At 38.8% G+C, this 16,336-nt stretch overlaps 1 protein-coding gene and 1 pseudogene across 1 annotated transcript in view; both read left to right on the top strand.

The window, feature by feature from the left end:
• Positions 1-6,642, top strand: part of SNAP25 (synaptosome associated protein 25) — a 91,615-nt gene extending 84,973 nt beyond the window's left edge. The window contains exons 7-8 of the mRNA XM_062202278.1: positions 2,598-2,742; positions 6,574-6,642. Of these exons, the coding sequence (XP_062058262.1) occupies positions 2,598-2,742; positions 6,574-6,642 (214 nt within the window). The remainder of the gene's footprint in view (positions 1-2,597; positions 2,743-6,573) is intronic.
• Positions 6,643-14,505: 7,863 nt separating this feature from the next.
• On the top strand, positions 14,506-14,606 carry LOC133769230 (U6 spliceosomal RNA; annotated as a pseudogene).
• Positions 14,607-16,336: the final 1,730 nt, after the last annotated feature.

Here is a 16,336-nt window from a genome sequence, read left to right as displayed (position 1 = left end):
CTGCCATACCTAACAGGAAATAGAAAGGGAGAGAAAATTAAATACCCCACCCCTTCCTTCTTCTTGTTCTCCAGCATCTCATTGATCATTAGCCAAAGGCCACTGGGAGCCAGAGGGTAGGAGAAAGTGGCTGATATAGCCATGGAGGTCAGCCTTTCAAGGCACAAAGATGGTTAGATAATTAATTTGTGATGAAAATAGAGAATAATGAGTTTTTTATTTCTTTTGAGATCTAGAAACAAAAACCAACTTAAAATATTTTAAAACTCTCAAATTAAACATATCAGCCAATTCAGAACTTAGCTCTTAGGAGACCAGAAAGCAGAATAACAACGAAGTATTTCTGGTGGAAAAAAATTATATCTTTTTACAGGCTACTACAGGTTGATTTTCAGGTTTTCCAAAAATATGAAATCCAAAATTTTTGGAGTGCCACAAGTGAAAACTTCAAACCTAACCCCATGTGATGGGATGCAGTCAACACCAAGGAATACAAAAAAAGTTTGGTATAAAATTATCTTCAGACTATGTGTATATGGTATATATGAAATATAACTGAATTTGACAATTAAATGTGGGTCCATTCCTGAAGATATACTACAATGTCTATACAAATATTTCAAAATCCCCCAAAAATTCAAAGTCAGAAACATTTCTCATTCAAACATCTTAGATAAAGGATATTCTGCCTTTACACCAAGACTCACTAGTGGCCAGAGTAGTTACTTGTGTAATTACCTGTTCCTGGGCCACTATTGACCAACCAATAGCTGCCATTTAAGTGATGTGTCACTGTCACTGAAGTGTAAGGCATGGAAATGTACCTAGAACCTGACCGATGTCAAGTGTATTCCTGCTTCTGTCTGCTTCCAGGGAAACTGAACCAAGGGTTCTTAAGCCAATGGCTGCATGTCAGAGTCTTCTGAGGAAATGTTTTAAAATATTCCTTCAATTTTTGCAATGCACACCAACTGAATCAGACTCTCTTGAAATAGGATACGAACATCCTTGCTTTTTAAGCTTCTCAGATGGGTGCAATCAGAGCCAAGAACCATCAAACTGGAAGCAGATAAAGGGTCTCCAAAAAGTTTGTGAAATTTTCATATTATGAAAAAACTATGCATAGGTTTCAAAAAAGTGACACCAAAAATCCACTTTTCCACATTTTTAAATGATTTATTTCTTTGAAAGGCAGAGAGAGAGAGAGAGAGAGAGAGAGAGAGAGAGAGAGAGAGAGAAAGCGAGCTTTTACTCCCCAAATGCCCACAGCAACTGGAGCTGGCCCAGTTCACAGGCAGGAGCCAGGAACTCCATCCGAGTCTCCCACATAGGTGGTAGGGGCCCAAGTACTTAGGCCATCCTCTACCTGCTTTGCAGCACATCATGAGAGAAATGGATTGGAAGCAAAGCAGCCAGGAATCAAGCTGGTGCTCCAACACAGGATGCTGGCATCACAAACAGCTTAACCTTCTGTGCCACAGCACCTATCCCTTGACAAATTTTTAAAGTACCTTTTATGTACTGGGAAAAATTCTAGAATAAGCATTTGCCATTTGCAATCAAGCACCTTAACTTTCAAGTTTGATTGTGAAAAAATATCAAGATAGTAAAGTGCTGTGTGAGCCAGCTCCTTCTTCCCCACTCCCACCTCATTCAAACTGAAACAATAATCTTTTATCATAGTTTTCTACTTTGAAATTACTCATTCATATATACTACTTTAAAAAATTATAGCATTAAAATGTGAATGAATAAAATTAATCTTGAATAAGTAACTCCCTTTGGAGTTATTAGAAGCAAGCAGGATTAATGGGGCAGACTGTCATTATCATTATTACTCTTCCTGTTGATGTTGTTCCCAAATGAAAAAAGAGAAGAGTAGAAAGGTTTTCTGACTCAACACAATAAATGTTTTCTTTTATTCTCAATTTGAATCTTGAAGACTTTGGTTGACATTACAGAAAGAAAAACATAGTTCCTATCTAGTTCAACCTTCATTTGATGACCTGTAGTACTTCCAACTAATATGATTTTATCCTTAAAAAATAAAAATTTTGGTAAACATGAAGGTGGGAAAGATATGCTGGTAGAAGTGAGAAAAGTAGATAAACCAATCTATTTAAATATACTTTCTTTAAAATAGAAAGTCAGGGGTTCAAAATGCAATTTTTAAAATTACTTCTTTTGCAGTCCAAATGCTGCATTTTATTTAGCAAGTTGGCTATACAGAAAAGAAGCAATTATGAAGTTTCTTTTTATGTTCAAATTTCTGGCTCAATTTACACCAAAAAAAATTCTAAGCTGCTATTCCAGGAAAGCACTTGCCAAATGATGTTCCTCCAGGAACCTCCCTAAATACATACAAACATACACACATATCCTTTTCCTCCTATATGTCCCCCTCCTTTTCCCTAAAAATGAAGCATAAAATTACTTTCTTATGTATGAAAGCTAAACTGTGTTCTTGCATTGAATAGAGAATAAAGACAGATAAAATAGATGCCTAAATTTCTACAGACATTCCCTAAGCTTTGCGTCCTGCTTATTCAAGATTTTTCTCACCCTCTCTCTTCCAAAAAATATTATTTGGCTGCCAGGGTAACAAATGATGCACGAGAAAATGAAATGGATGAAAACCTGGAGCAGGTGAGCGGCATCATTGGGAACCTGCGTCACATGGCCCTGGACATGGGCAATGAGATCGATACGCAGAATCGCCAGATTGACAGGATCATGGAGAAGGTGAGCATGTGGCAGTCAGCAAGTGGCTACTGTTGGTCACTACCGAAACAACCAATAGGAAGCATGAAGGGCACAACAGGACCCTCAAACCATGGCATTCCATTCAGGTCTGTTGATACTTGGAAATTTCCCCTGTAATTTTCCTAAATGAAAACCCAGGATTCAGCAACAGAACTGGAGTGAAGACAAACAGGTAGAATTTAACCTACTGGCTATTTGTCACAGGCTCCTATATGCCAGGTATTGTATTAGGTGTGGTAAAACATATGAAAATGAGGAAAACACCATTCTTACCCTATGGGAGACAACTAGCCACCATATGAATTTATGACCACTAAGACAATCTACAGATAAAATGCTGAAAGGGTTAGATAAGGAAAGATTTCAAGGAGCATGGATTGGAAAAATCTCAAAAGAAAAGCTGAATTTGAGTAGTCTTAAACAGTGGAATTTTGTCAACTGGAGATGGCAAAGCAATTCAATCAAGAAATGGGAGAAAGAACAGTTGGTTTAACAGGCAATGTGTATGTGCTTTGTTGTTACAAATGCCAAAACACGAATCATAGTTCAAGACCTGGTTTGCATTTCCAGTCCAACAGTTCACATCCTCAGATATCAAAACAGGAAAATTACCACTTGATGAAACTGAGTTCACACACGGACACTAGGCTTAGCTTTAAGATCATCTGTGTCAACAAGAGCCATAAAGAAGAATGGAGAAGGTAGAATGGGAAGAGATGGGGCTGGGGGCTTAAAATTAGAACAGAACAGAAAGAAAAGTCTATGAAGAGAAGGCACCAAAATCTAATATTCTATACCATACAAATCTGACATAATTTCTACTTCCTTGCAGTAATTATGTATCTATAATCTTGTTTTGGCTTCTCTTATGTTGTGTGTTTATTGCCTGGGAGATATTGAAGTTCTTATTCTGAGACACTGAATTTCTTGATAATGCTTGATTCCACTTCAGTAGACACAGAAGGATAGTTTGGAGACTTTTGAATCATAAGGCTACATAGTAGTTCCATGGTACCAGAAAAGCCTGCAGTGACTTGAAAAAGGAATGAGTAGTCATAAAGGGAACACTTTCCTTATCATGTTAAAAATATCTGATTGTATAATATCTTGCCTTATCAATATTGAGTTACCAAAATGTCAGTGTTAGTTGGCAAAATACTTGTTCTTTGCTTGCTTTTGCAAGTTATGACATACTTATTATTGCTGAAGCCTTTGATATGACAAAGTGTTTGAAGTCAATGGATTTTAGAATTTGAGAGTTTCAAAATGAATTTATATTCCTTAAATAAAAGGTTTCTGGGGGGAGAAAAATGCACCACAGCCAGCACAAGATGACCTAAGCCGTTATGGCCCAGAAAAATGAACTGAAAAATAATTGCTGAACTATACTGCAATGTGAAAATGATTTGAGAAAACAGGAAGTATTCATTTTCTATTAATGGAGCCAATTTACTTGCAGATGCAAGCAGTAAAGCATCAAAGTCAGTTAGAGTTACATAAAGAGAGGTTTTACTAATAGAGGGGTAATTGACAGGGTTGGACTTTAAGCCAGAAAATGTGTTCTTGGAAAGGCAAGAGATATCTTGATTTAGCTACTTTGTATTTCTAGATCTAAAAGTGAGTAAGAGAATAATTCAAACCTAGGGCACTCCAGTGGTCATCCTGGCTTTCTCTTAGGGTAAAGAATATAGCATATGTTGGATATGCCAGTGAGTTCAGGGTTCTCTAGGTAGAAATATGAAAACTGTATAGGTTAGCTTCCATAAATAAATCCCCTAATATACAAATAAGATGAACACAGATACATTCTCTGAACACCAAGAAGATATCTAAAGGAGATTCTTGGAATTTTTCCCACAAGGTTCTCCTTTTATATAATTAAATAAACATGTGGTACTCTTCTGTCAGATACTGTAAGCTGGAGTTTTATTATGCTTCAAAAAAAATTTAGGTAGGAATCATATATACTTATTGAACATAAGTCTGTCCCAGATCTGGCCATTACCTTTGAAGATATCCAAAGAGTAACCTTGTGCTATCAAATATCCCTTTGTAAGGTTTATAGGTATATTCTTATGGAAGATATTACAAAAAATTTACCTTCAAAAATGCCATTTGTTCTAAAATGGATTATTTTTTCTCATGTGAGCTTTTCTGAGTTCAATAATTCAATCTACAGAAACATTTCACGTTGGTCTGAGCCTGCAATTTTCCTTGTGCTGTAGTGTCATTATTTCAGATATGATTTGTAGTTGGAGAGGGAGGATTTAAGAGTCAAGTAAAATTGGATGGATAATCCATTTTTCAAATGAGGAATCTAAGGCCAAATATTTGAGTCTATAGTTTAAAATAATCAAGGAGAATCAATGTTCTGTCTTAGGAAGTAAATACTTGTTTTGAAAGCCAACTCTTGATTATCCGAACAGATGGCAGAGAACCATGGCCAGATAATTCAGAGTTATGAAATATTTTTAACCTTAAAATTTTCTATTTGAATTTAGATAACTAATGTCTTTGTAATTCATAATGCAAATTAAATAGGAAGACCTAACTTGATGGAGACTGGAAAGCACCAGGCGTGGTAGTATTTGCAAAGTCAGTAAGAGTCGTATTAATTCTGGTTGACAGAAGAGTTTGGTTTCCCCTACTACCTAGGAGCTTTATTTTCCTCTTCCCAGGCTGTCGAGCGGAAGACAACATTACCAGTCAGCACAGGGTCAAGGAATAGCTTAAATAGAACCATTTACTTCACCTCTACTTGCAATCTCATGTACTCACCTTTCTCAGTGGTGATGGGGATAACTAGTTTTCAGGGGTTTCCAGGGTTAAGCCTGGTAGAAGCCCTAGATTTCATTTCATATACAGCAAAACACAATCCAAGCAGTGAAGAGATTAATCAAGGAACATATGTGACCAAGGTACAAAAGTATGGTACACTTGGCCATATTAAAAACAAGCTTGTGATCAAATATTGAAGTGAGTCTTCAGAAACAGGGCTTATAAACTAATGAGGTACCCAAAAGCAAGCCATGTTTTCACCCAGTAAATGATAACTGCAATATAAGAAAAATTGAGCCCTTAATTTTTCAAAATATTATTCTAAGTATATCATGTATGGAAACTTAGCAAATCCACATGCACACTTCAGCAGCAGAGTTATTAACCATGTGTACTTTGACCCCAGGCGGCATGCATCCTGACCCTGGTTTCCCCATTCATTAGCCCTGACTTTAGACAAATAGTCTAGCTGGCTTCCTCACTTGGAAAATGGAGCTAATAGTCATACTCACCTCATAGTTGTTATTGTCGATGCTGAAGAAGTGGAACGTAACAGATGCTCTTGCTTATAATCAGTGTTCTTTATGGCTTCTAGTTTGTAGACAAGAAACCTGAGGCCATGAAATATAATTTGCTCAATGTGACATTGCTAGTAAGTTAGCCACGATTTGAATCAAACTGTACAAATAGTGGCAATTGAACTCAGTTCAACAAGTATGAATGTCTATAGTCATCACTGAGGGTCATTCCAAGTCATCACTGAGGGTCATTCCAAGACAGATAAGTGTGTATACATGCCACCCTCAAAATGATGCTCTCTGGTTGGGAAAACTGTCAAAAACTAAACTTCTGTGGTCTTGTCCAAGTGGAGCTATAGTGATCATCATATAAATACAAAGAAATGGATAGTCAAATCTGACCAAGGAAATTTCAAGATGATTTCACCAAAATGAAGCACTTGCACTGTACCCAAAAGGATGAATAGAATTTTAAGGGGTTCCTGAGTTCTGTTTTCTTTCCCCTTCTTTCCAGGCTGATTCCAACAAAACCAGAATTGATGAGGCCAACCAACGTGCAACAAAGATGCTGGGAAGTGGTTAAATGTGCCTGCCTCTGTTCTCTCTCGAATGCTGTTGGGCAAGATAGCTCCTTCATGCTTTTCTCATGGTATTACCTAATAGGTCTGCACACAAACACACATCAATCCACCCTCATTGTGAATGTTGTCTTGTGTCGTCTGTCAGCTTTCCGACAATACTATGTGTCTTTCGTTCTCTGGGTCTCTTTCTTTCAAAAGGTTGTATATAGTGTTCATTTGGTGGCTCTAACGCCCTACATTAGAAGTCTTGGGTTTCATTTTTCCTTTCTCTCCTCAGTGGTGTTTGCTGAATGACAACAATTTAGGAATGCTCAATGTGCTGTTGATTCTTTCAATACACAGTATTGTTCTTGTAAAACTGTGACATTCCACAGAGCTACTGCCACGGTCCTTTCATTGGGTGTCAGGCTCTGAATTTCTCAAAATGTGCTCTGTTGGGTTCCTCATGGCTGTTATCTGTCTTTATGATTTCATGACTAGACAATGTGGAATTACATAACAGACATTGCACTAAAAGTGATGTGATTTATGCATTTATGCATGAGAACTAAATAGATTTTTAGATTCCTACTTAAACAAAAACTTTCCATGACAGTAGCATACTGATGAGAAAACACACAACAACAGCAACAACAAAACAACAACAAAGCATGCTCAGTACTGAGACACTGTCAAGATTAAGTTATACCAGCAAAACTGCAGTAGTGTCATTTTCTTTCTGGCAACATATAGACTTATTAACCATAATCATCCTTTTTTAAAAAAATATAGTTTTAAAAAAAGATGGATTTGACACATCACCATTTAATTATTTCCAGTAAAATGTGTGTTTGGCTGAAACTATGTGACATGGATGCACTGTAAGGTTTGTTTGCTGCTTTTGAAGACTATGTTTTGGAGAAAGCAATCTTGCTGTGAAACAGTGTGGAAATGTAAATTTTCTAAGGTTGACTTTAATTAATCTCCATTTCCCCTGTGATTTGTTAACAGTACAATTCTTTGTTGCTTAATCTAGAGCTATGCACACCAAATTGCTGAGATGTTAAGTAGCTGATAAAGAAACCTTTAAAAAATAACATAAATGAATGAAATATAGATAAACTGTGAGATAAATATCCTTACAGCATGTAATATTAAATTCCTCCTGTCTTCTCTGTTGGTTTGTGAAGTAATTGACATTTTGTAGCTAGTTTAAAAATTATTAAAAACTATGGACTCCAGGTATCTGTTTTAATTTCTTCGTGGACCCGTCTTAAATTTGCACTTACACGAGAAGAGAAAACCTGGCTACTCTGTCCCATTTCTCATAGGAAACTAGTTCTGTGTTGCTGAGAATATCATATGGAAAAGCCAAAGATGTCCCTTTTAATTCCAATGGCAACTGATGACTTGGCTTGATTTTCTTAATCTACTTCAGAAATAGTGTGTGTGAATTCAGTATTGGCTGTGGTAGAAAAATTAATTTTCCAGCAGACATGGAAAAAACCCCATGGGTGGACATTTAGCCTAGCAGTTAGAAGGCCGGATAAGACACCTGCATTCCAGATCAACTGAATCCAAATGAACTGGATTCAACTCCCAGTTCTAGCTCCTGACTAGCTCCGTGCTAATGCAGATCCTCCATTATAGGTATTTCTCTATCTCTGCCTTTCAAATAAATAATAAAAACACATAAAATTATCCTATTTACCTTGGTTGGCTGACATATAATTTTGCCCATGGAAGCATCTCTAGAGGTTTGATGAGAACAGATAAGAAATAAAAGCAGTGATGGCAAACTTAGCATTTTCAATAAATATCTTCAGTTCTTGAACCCCTTCCCAAGCTTCAGAACAGATTCTATAGGTGCATAGATGCTAAAGGAAGTTATTCTCAGGTACAACCGTGACAACATATTTCCTCCTTAAAATTAAGGTAGAAAAAAGATGTGAGAAGACTGAGAAAGTGAGTATGTACTATATATGTCAAAACTACTAGGGACTCAATATATGAGCCACATTAGAAAATTCTCTTCCAAACTCCATCTGTAGTCTGCCAGATGAATTAGTGTCTTTTTGCATTGTTTTAGCAATTAAAACTTCACAGTGGATATATGAAGAGTAAGATACAGGCATTTGCTATAAGGCCTATCACATAATTCATTCTAAAATATATTCATTTTCCTTTGATGATTGCATTTGCCTACCTCAGCCATTAGGCAGTCATCTCCTTTGGGCTAAAGGAAGACATACTCCCCAGAGAAGAATTAGCTCAGGGTAGTATGCAAGGCAGGACACTATAAAGGTTAAATCTTCTACTTCTGTCACACACAGCACTTGCAAAAGGATCCTTTGATAAAAAACTGTCAGGTGAAGAGTGGTCCCCGGTCCTGTCTGCCTCTCTACTTATGGTTTCCCAGGTCCTTCTAGATCTTCCCCCCAGCACCTTCTTTGACCAACTTTCTCCAAATTCTGAGTTACAATTTGTCGGTGAAATGATGACTGGACTGGACATTAAGAGAAGGGGAAGGCAGTTCATATTCTGTGCCCAGCAAGGACCTGCCAAGCACTGTGTTAAAGGCCTCACTTAGTGAAATCATTAAGCTCTCTTAAAAATGCAGCAAACTTGGGAAAATTGGAATTTTAGCACCCCTTTGCAGATGAAGACATTAATAGTTTTATTTGAACAAGATCCCTCAGTGAGTAAGTGAAGCAGGTATGATTTAAATCAGATGTGCCTTACTCCAAATTATTAAGAGGCCTGGAAGATACATCCCAGGGCTGTACCTCTCTCAGTTCAGCCAGCCAGGAAACTCCAGAGGACAGCTGGTTCCATGAGGAACAGCAAAGACAAATGTCCTGGCCTTCTCAGTAAAAGGTCTTGGGAAACCCATTTGTCCATTTGTAAATTTAGGAATTATTTATTGAGCTTCTATTATTTTCCAGATCATGATCTGAATATTTTAATACAGCAGTAAAGAAAACAAGCAACAACAACAACAAAAAAAAAACAGGGAAAATTTCCTTCATAAATTGGACTTGCACTCAAGATAGCAATAGATAAATAAATGAAGAAAATATATAAGTATCAGATGGTAGGTTTCATAGGGAAATGCAAAGCAGCAAAGGGGCTAGAAAGTGGAGAAGGTGGAAAAGAGGGTGTTATTTTAAAACAAAATGATCAAAGAAGACCTCACCAATAATGTAAAATTCAATCAGGAAATTGTTCATGGACTAGCGTAACTAAAATGTTATTGTTAAAGTGGATCCATCTGGGAACGATGAAGCAAACACACAAACTACACGTAGCTTATTATTTAGTAATACTGGGGTTCCTCTTTTGCAACTCCATCAACACAGGCTTTAGTTAACCTCTATGTTGTCCAAGAGATACTTGCAAAATCCTTGTCCCAATTAGCAAGTAAGCAAGTTCACAGACTGAAACAAATAGCATGTAATGGATAAATGTGAAATCAATCTTATTATAAGTATAGAATGTATTGGTCTCATAGTCCAAGTTTTAGATCTTTACACAATCATCAACTTGTTAATTTACCTTCAAACAGATTAGTTGTCTACTTCAGGTTCCCCATGTAACTTGTGGAAACTCACATTCTTCTCCTAGAATGTAGGAAGATTTGGAGAACAAAGAAACTAAGGAAAATCGAACCATAACAAAGCATTTAACTGTGGCACCACAGCTATCTTCTGGATGTTTTACCTAAGGGTTCCATGGGATCAGCCCCAGGCAGGGTGCCACCAGCAGATGTTCACCTACAGGACATAATCCATGACTCCTCTAGACTCTTGCCATAACAAGGGTTCAAAATCATTCTTTCAGGGGGTTTACTTCCTTGAGTTCATGATCCTCTTCCCATAAGGAAATCAGAGTAATGTAGTCCATGATCTTCAGATCAGACACTGCTGTGCCCTGCCCACATCCTTTGAGCACCTTACTCACAACAGACTGTTTACAGTGAAGAACCATGTAACTCTCTGCTTTGGGGCAGGTAAAGTTGCAAGTGCTGATATTTTAATGCCTCCCAAAGCAGTGTTCAACCAAGGATGAATGGAGATGGGTGGGTGGATAACTCAGCTTCCTTGGTCCTGAGTTGGGATAGCTCTTGTGTGTTCTACACTGTCCCCCTGAAGAATTCATCTCTAGTTGCTCCCATAACAACTTGCCTGAATACTATCACTCTTTATTCACTCCTCTTTCTCTTGCCTACCTCACTATTTAATGTCCCTTTCAAGTAAATTACTTGCTCTGAAATGAAGTAGACAGTCATACAGGTTAAAATTGATTAGGTTTGTGAGCTAGAAGACCATGTCTTTGCCACGCCCTGTGTGACCTCATGCCCCTACCTGGCCATACCTGAGTGCCCACCAGCCAATCAGGTTAATTAACCACTCCCCTTTGAGAGTGGATTAAAAGCCTGGGACACGGTGTGTCCGGCCTTTTTTTTCTCCCTCCTATGCCCTGGCCTCTTGCCAAGAGGTGGCTAACTGTAGCCCTGTGCCTCCAGGGCACGTGGCCTTCAGGCCACCTGCCCTAGGCTTCCTGGCGTAGATGCTCTTCCACGTGGCTGGTTCCTGGTACTCAGAATGAACCCAGATTATTCCCTCTCTTTTAGAGAAAGCTCTCACTCTCCTATGCATCTTTCTTACTAAATAAAAGCTTAAAATGTAAAAAAAAAAAAAATACTTGCCTTGAAATCCTTGTCTCAGGATCTACTTCTAGGCAAGTCCTACTTAAGACAAAGTTTTCATGAGATTTAAGTGGGCACCTGAGCATCTCCCTCAAAACAGAGAAATGTGCTGCCTTCTGCTGCCTCCTGGCATTCTTTGGATCATCCTTTTTAATGAACTGGTCCTTAATGCCTATGCCTATGTTTAAAAACCAGCATTCTTTGGTGGTGAGAGGAAAGCTACATGCAAATCTATACCAACTATGGCCTAAGTCTGTTGCTCTTCATTCATGAAATTCATCCTTTTCCCTCTCATGTGCCATTATACCCTCCCCAAATTAAGGTTGGAGGAATGAAAGTCTGCAGTAAAAGACAATGTGCTGCCTCCCATCAGGTTATAACCTGAAAAGGAGAGTGCAAATGCAATGGGAAAAAAGCAACAATAACCTTAAGACTTTCCCACATCTTGGTCTGTCTGTGTATAGACAATATATAAACAGAATGATTGGAAATATCAACTGCAATGATTTACGTTAAAATATCTTGAACATCTTACGTGCCACTAAGAATACAATTAAAGGGAAAGGAATTACAATCAGAAGCATGAAGGATATGAATCGGTGTCACTTGCCACTTTTAATCAGAGAAGTTACTGACCACCTGTGTGTGCATGTGACATACTCACTGGACTTCATGTTTGGCCTAAGTAAATTAATTTTTCACACTAAAGTTCTCTCACGCCTTTGTCTGATCTGTTAAACTCTCCAAGTGTCTCTGTGTTCCTAATGATAAAGATTGCTACATCTCCATCTACCATAACCTCAATGAGCCCTATGGAATTCTCCTTCTCTCTTCTGTGTCCTTAGAGTCTCATGGATAGTGAAGGGTGGGTGAACGCTCACTATGCTTTGGAGTGGGTGAATGTTTTTTACCTTTAGTAATATTCAAAAGAAAACATGGAGGGTTCAGCAGCCCAGCAGCCCCAGAGAGGATCTGAGCACTATGAGCAGAGTGAGAGCAGAGCAGAGGTGGCTGCTGACAGGATGTGCAGCCTGTTGATAACACTGACCTTAATCCAGAAATAAGGAAACTAATCCCTCTTATTCAAAGCACTAGATTTCACCCACCATCATTAACCACTAAACACCCAGAACTTGAATGAAAACATTTACAGATGAACAAGCTAGAGCTGGATCATCAACTGTCATTTGACAAATTCCTTATTCTAGAAACTTCTGTGGTTCGCCCGTCATGTCTTTTATTTGCTGCGGCTTTGTAGAAATTTACAGTGAAATTTGGGTTAGAAAGGTTCTTCTATTTTCCCTTTCCTCCCAAGCTTCTCTGTACAAAATTATACTGTTCTCTTTGCTAAGGGGATAAAAAAGACTGATTACTCAGGGATGAAAAAGAAATTATGTGTGTCAGAGACAGCTTAAGTATACACAAGATATATTCAGGGTATGTGGGGGTGTAGGGGTGTGGGAGGTGACTGCTGTCTTCCCAGGCACTGTCTTACTTCTTTAAAGGAACCGTGACAATTGCCAGTTTAGGAAAGATGAGGCAAGTGTTGATGATGTGTGTTTTAAACTTTCACAGGCTATGGTGATAGAAAGCCCTAGAGACCTATATTTGTACAATCATTTGTTATTAAAGACAAAACTCCAAACAATGCCAAATATATTTTCCAGTCGTTTCCCTTCCTCTCTACTAAAAATTCCCTTTGTCTTCTTTGCCTGTTGACTCAGCCATGACAGTAGGCCATTTGAATTTCTACCCCTTAAATTTTCATTTATATACCTTACATGCAAATAGCCTGCTCGGTTCTGAAAATGATTAGCAGTTCTTAGCCAACTATTGCAACATAATTTTATTCTAGAGCAATGATTTCAAACCAAGAAGGAATTCTGAAGTGCCTTGGTGGTGTTTTCGCAAGTGAAGGGATGTTACATGGCTGATTCCTTAATAAACAAAGCCTGATATAGAGGCAAAAGTCTACGTTTACCCAAGAGTGGGACTCCGGGGTGCAGAAGGAAAGGTGAGAGAGTAAAATGATGGAAAAGACTCATCAGAAAGCCAGTGCATTATGAAATTAGCCAACCTGACAGGCTCCTGGGTGTTTGGTCCAGTGGGCCAGTTGAGGGGTATTATAAAATGCATTTCAGAACCATCTTCCTGGAGCAAGAAAGGGAGAAATATTTACCCCTCCATCTCCTTTCAGCCAAGGATTATCATAGGACAAGGCAATAACCCCTGTCCTGCTCTTTTGGATTGTTACTATCAATGCCAAAATGTTCTTTGCAAGAATGTACTGCACCAAAGGCCCAGAAAAACTTCCATTCACTGGTTCATTCCTCAAAAATCTGCAATAGCTAGGTCTGGACCAGGCCAAAGCCAGGAGCCAGGAACTCAATGCAGTTCTCCATGAGATGACAATGACTCAGTTACTCAAGCCATCATCTTGCCTCCCAGGGTGCACATTAGCAGGAAGCTAGAATTCAAAGCCGAGCCAGGACTTGAACAAAGGCGCTCTAATATAGGATATGGGCATCTCAAGCAGCATCTAACTGCTGTGCCAAACAATTACCCCTAAAATTATTTTTAACTCTATTTTTGCACAAACTTTTTGAATCTCCTGGGTATTTGACAATGATTTACTAAAGCTAAATACATATGCATATTACGATTCTACAATTCCTGTCCAAGATATCTACCCAATAGAAATATATACTTTAGTTCAACAAAAGACATGTACTAGAATGTTCATAGCAAAAGGAATTGTTGGGATCAGTGTTGTGGCACAGCAGGTTGGGCCAACACCTGCAGTGCCCACATCCCACATGAGTGCCAGATAGAATCCCAGCTGCTCCACTTCTGATCCAGCTTCCTGCTAATATGCCTGGGAAAGAAGAGATGTTGGCCCAAGTATTGGGCCCCTGCCATCCTCATCCTCAAGGGAGATTTAGATGGAGTTCCAGGTGCCTGGCTTCAACCTGGTCCTATCTTGGCCATTGCAGCCATTTGGGGAGTGAATCAATGGAAGATTCTGTCTCTCTGTCTCGTCTCTCTGTTTTTCCCTCTCACTCTGTAACTCTGCCTTTCAAATAATCTTTTTTTAAAAAAAGTATTCCTAATAGAACTAGAATTTACTCAAATATCTATTAATAAAGAAATAATTACTATTGTTTAAACATGAAATAGCATGCTCACTTCAGCAGCACATATACTAAAATTGTAATGAGAAGATTAGCATGGCCCCTGCACAAAGATGACATGCAAATTCATGAAGCATTCCATATTTAAAAATAAAAACATGAAATAGCTATAGTAATAAGAATAACAAATCGGGGCTGATGTTGTGTCACAAAGGGTTAAGTCACTGCTTAGGACACCCTCATACCATATCTGAGTGCCCGACTTGAGTCCTGGCTACACCATTTTTCTGATCCAGCTTCCTGTTAGTGTGCCTGGGAGTCAGAGGATATTGGCCCAAATACTTGGGTTCCCACCGCCCTCATTGAAAACCCAGATGGAGTCCTTGGCTCCTGGCTTCTGCTTGCCCTAGCCTTGATTTTTGGAACACCTGGGGAGTGAACCAGAGGGTGGGAGGTCTCTCTCTCTCTCTCTCTCTCTCTCTCTGTATGTGTTTGTATTTCTCTCTCTCTCTCTCTTCCCCCCTCATCTACCTTTCAAATGAATAAATATTTAAATTAAAAAAGAGTAAGAACACTACAGCTATATACTGTAGCAACATAGATAGATCTTTTAGCTCAATGTAGAATGGAAGAAGCAAAATACAAAAAAAGTACTATTATTGATCCTGTGTATATAAAGTTCAAAAACAGAATAAACAAATAGTGTTACATAGTGTTACAAGTTAGAATAGTGTTACCCTTGGAGGTGAATGGTTAGTGACTACAACAAGATGCAATGGAAGTTTCAGGAGAGCTGGTAACATCCTGACTGTTGATATGGATTCTGTATCTGGGTATGATCAGTAAGTGAAAATTCCCTGAATACAATATGCACACACTTTTCTGTATGTATGTTATATCTCAATAAGAAGTTTTGGAAAAGTATTAAAAATGACAGCATTGTGGCACAATGTGTTAAACTGCTGCCTATAATGCTGGCATCCCCTATTAGCACCAGTTCAAGTCTTGTCTGCTCCACTGCCAATCCAACTTCATGTTAATATCCCTTGGAAAACAGAACATGGCCCAAGTGCTTGGACACCTACCACCCATGTGGAAGACATGGATGGAGTTCTAGTTTTTTGGCTTTGACCTGCTCCAGCCCTGACCATCGTAGTCATTTAGGGAGTGAACCAATGTATGGCAGATCTCTTTCTCTCTGTTTCTCCCCTCTCTCTATCACTCTACCTTTCAAATAAAAGTTTAAATAAATCTTAAGAAAAATGAATGCAAAATATGCAATGGCCAACTTCCTTAGTCTCTTCCTTCAGCTCCAGGGCCTTCCAAGCACAAAGAAACCCCTCCTATCCCCACTTTCCCCCTCTTTCTCCTTTGGCATGATTTTACCTTGCATTTGAAAGGGAAATTGAAGTTTTCAGCAGGGGCATAGGTTACACAATTCTATCTCAATGTGAAAAAAGCTTCTTGAAGTAGTATAACACCACAGACTGCAATTATCAGGCACAAACTACTTCCATTTCCCGTACCTTCAGTTTCAAAGTGCTTTTTTCCCAGCTGTGTTGAACTACCTGCCTACATCCATCAGGCCCCTGGGGGGCTGGGTAATGTAAGAATTTAATAACAGAAACTACCCGTAAGGGTGCATACAGGCTCAGGCAAACTCAGAAGAAGATTATAGTCCCCTGGGACCAACAACAGTGGGGATTCTTCCCATCTCTAGTCCAAAAAAAGCAAAGCACTAGTTTCCCTGAAACTAGAATGGGTGTTGCATTCCCTGGAGGACCCCCTGGCTGGAGCAGCACCCTCTGGGGGAGAGATGGAGCCAATCGCAAAGAAGAAGGTGTGCATAAGCACTGCAGTCTCCCTTCCCTTTACCAT

Source organism: Lepus europaeus, chromosome 10, assembly GCF_033115175.1.
Source record: "Lepus europaeus isolate LE1 chromosome 10, mLepTim1.pri, whole genome shotgun sequence".
In the NCBI taxonomy this organism is placed as follows: Eukaryota; Metazoa; Chordata; class Mammalia; order Lagomorpha; family Leporidae; genus Lepus; species Lepus europaeus.
Note: the sequence above shows the minus strand (reverse complement) of the source record. Positions and strands in the feature narration are given on the sequence as shown.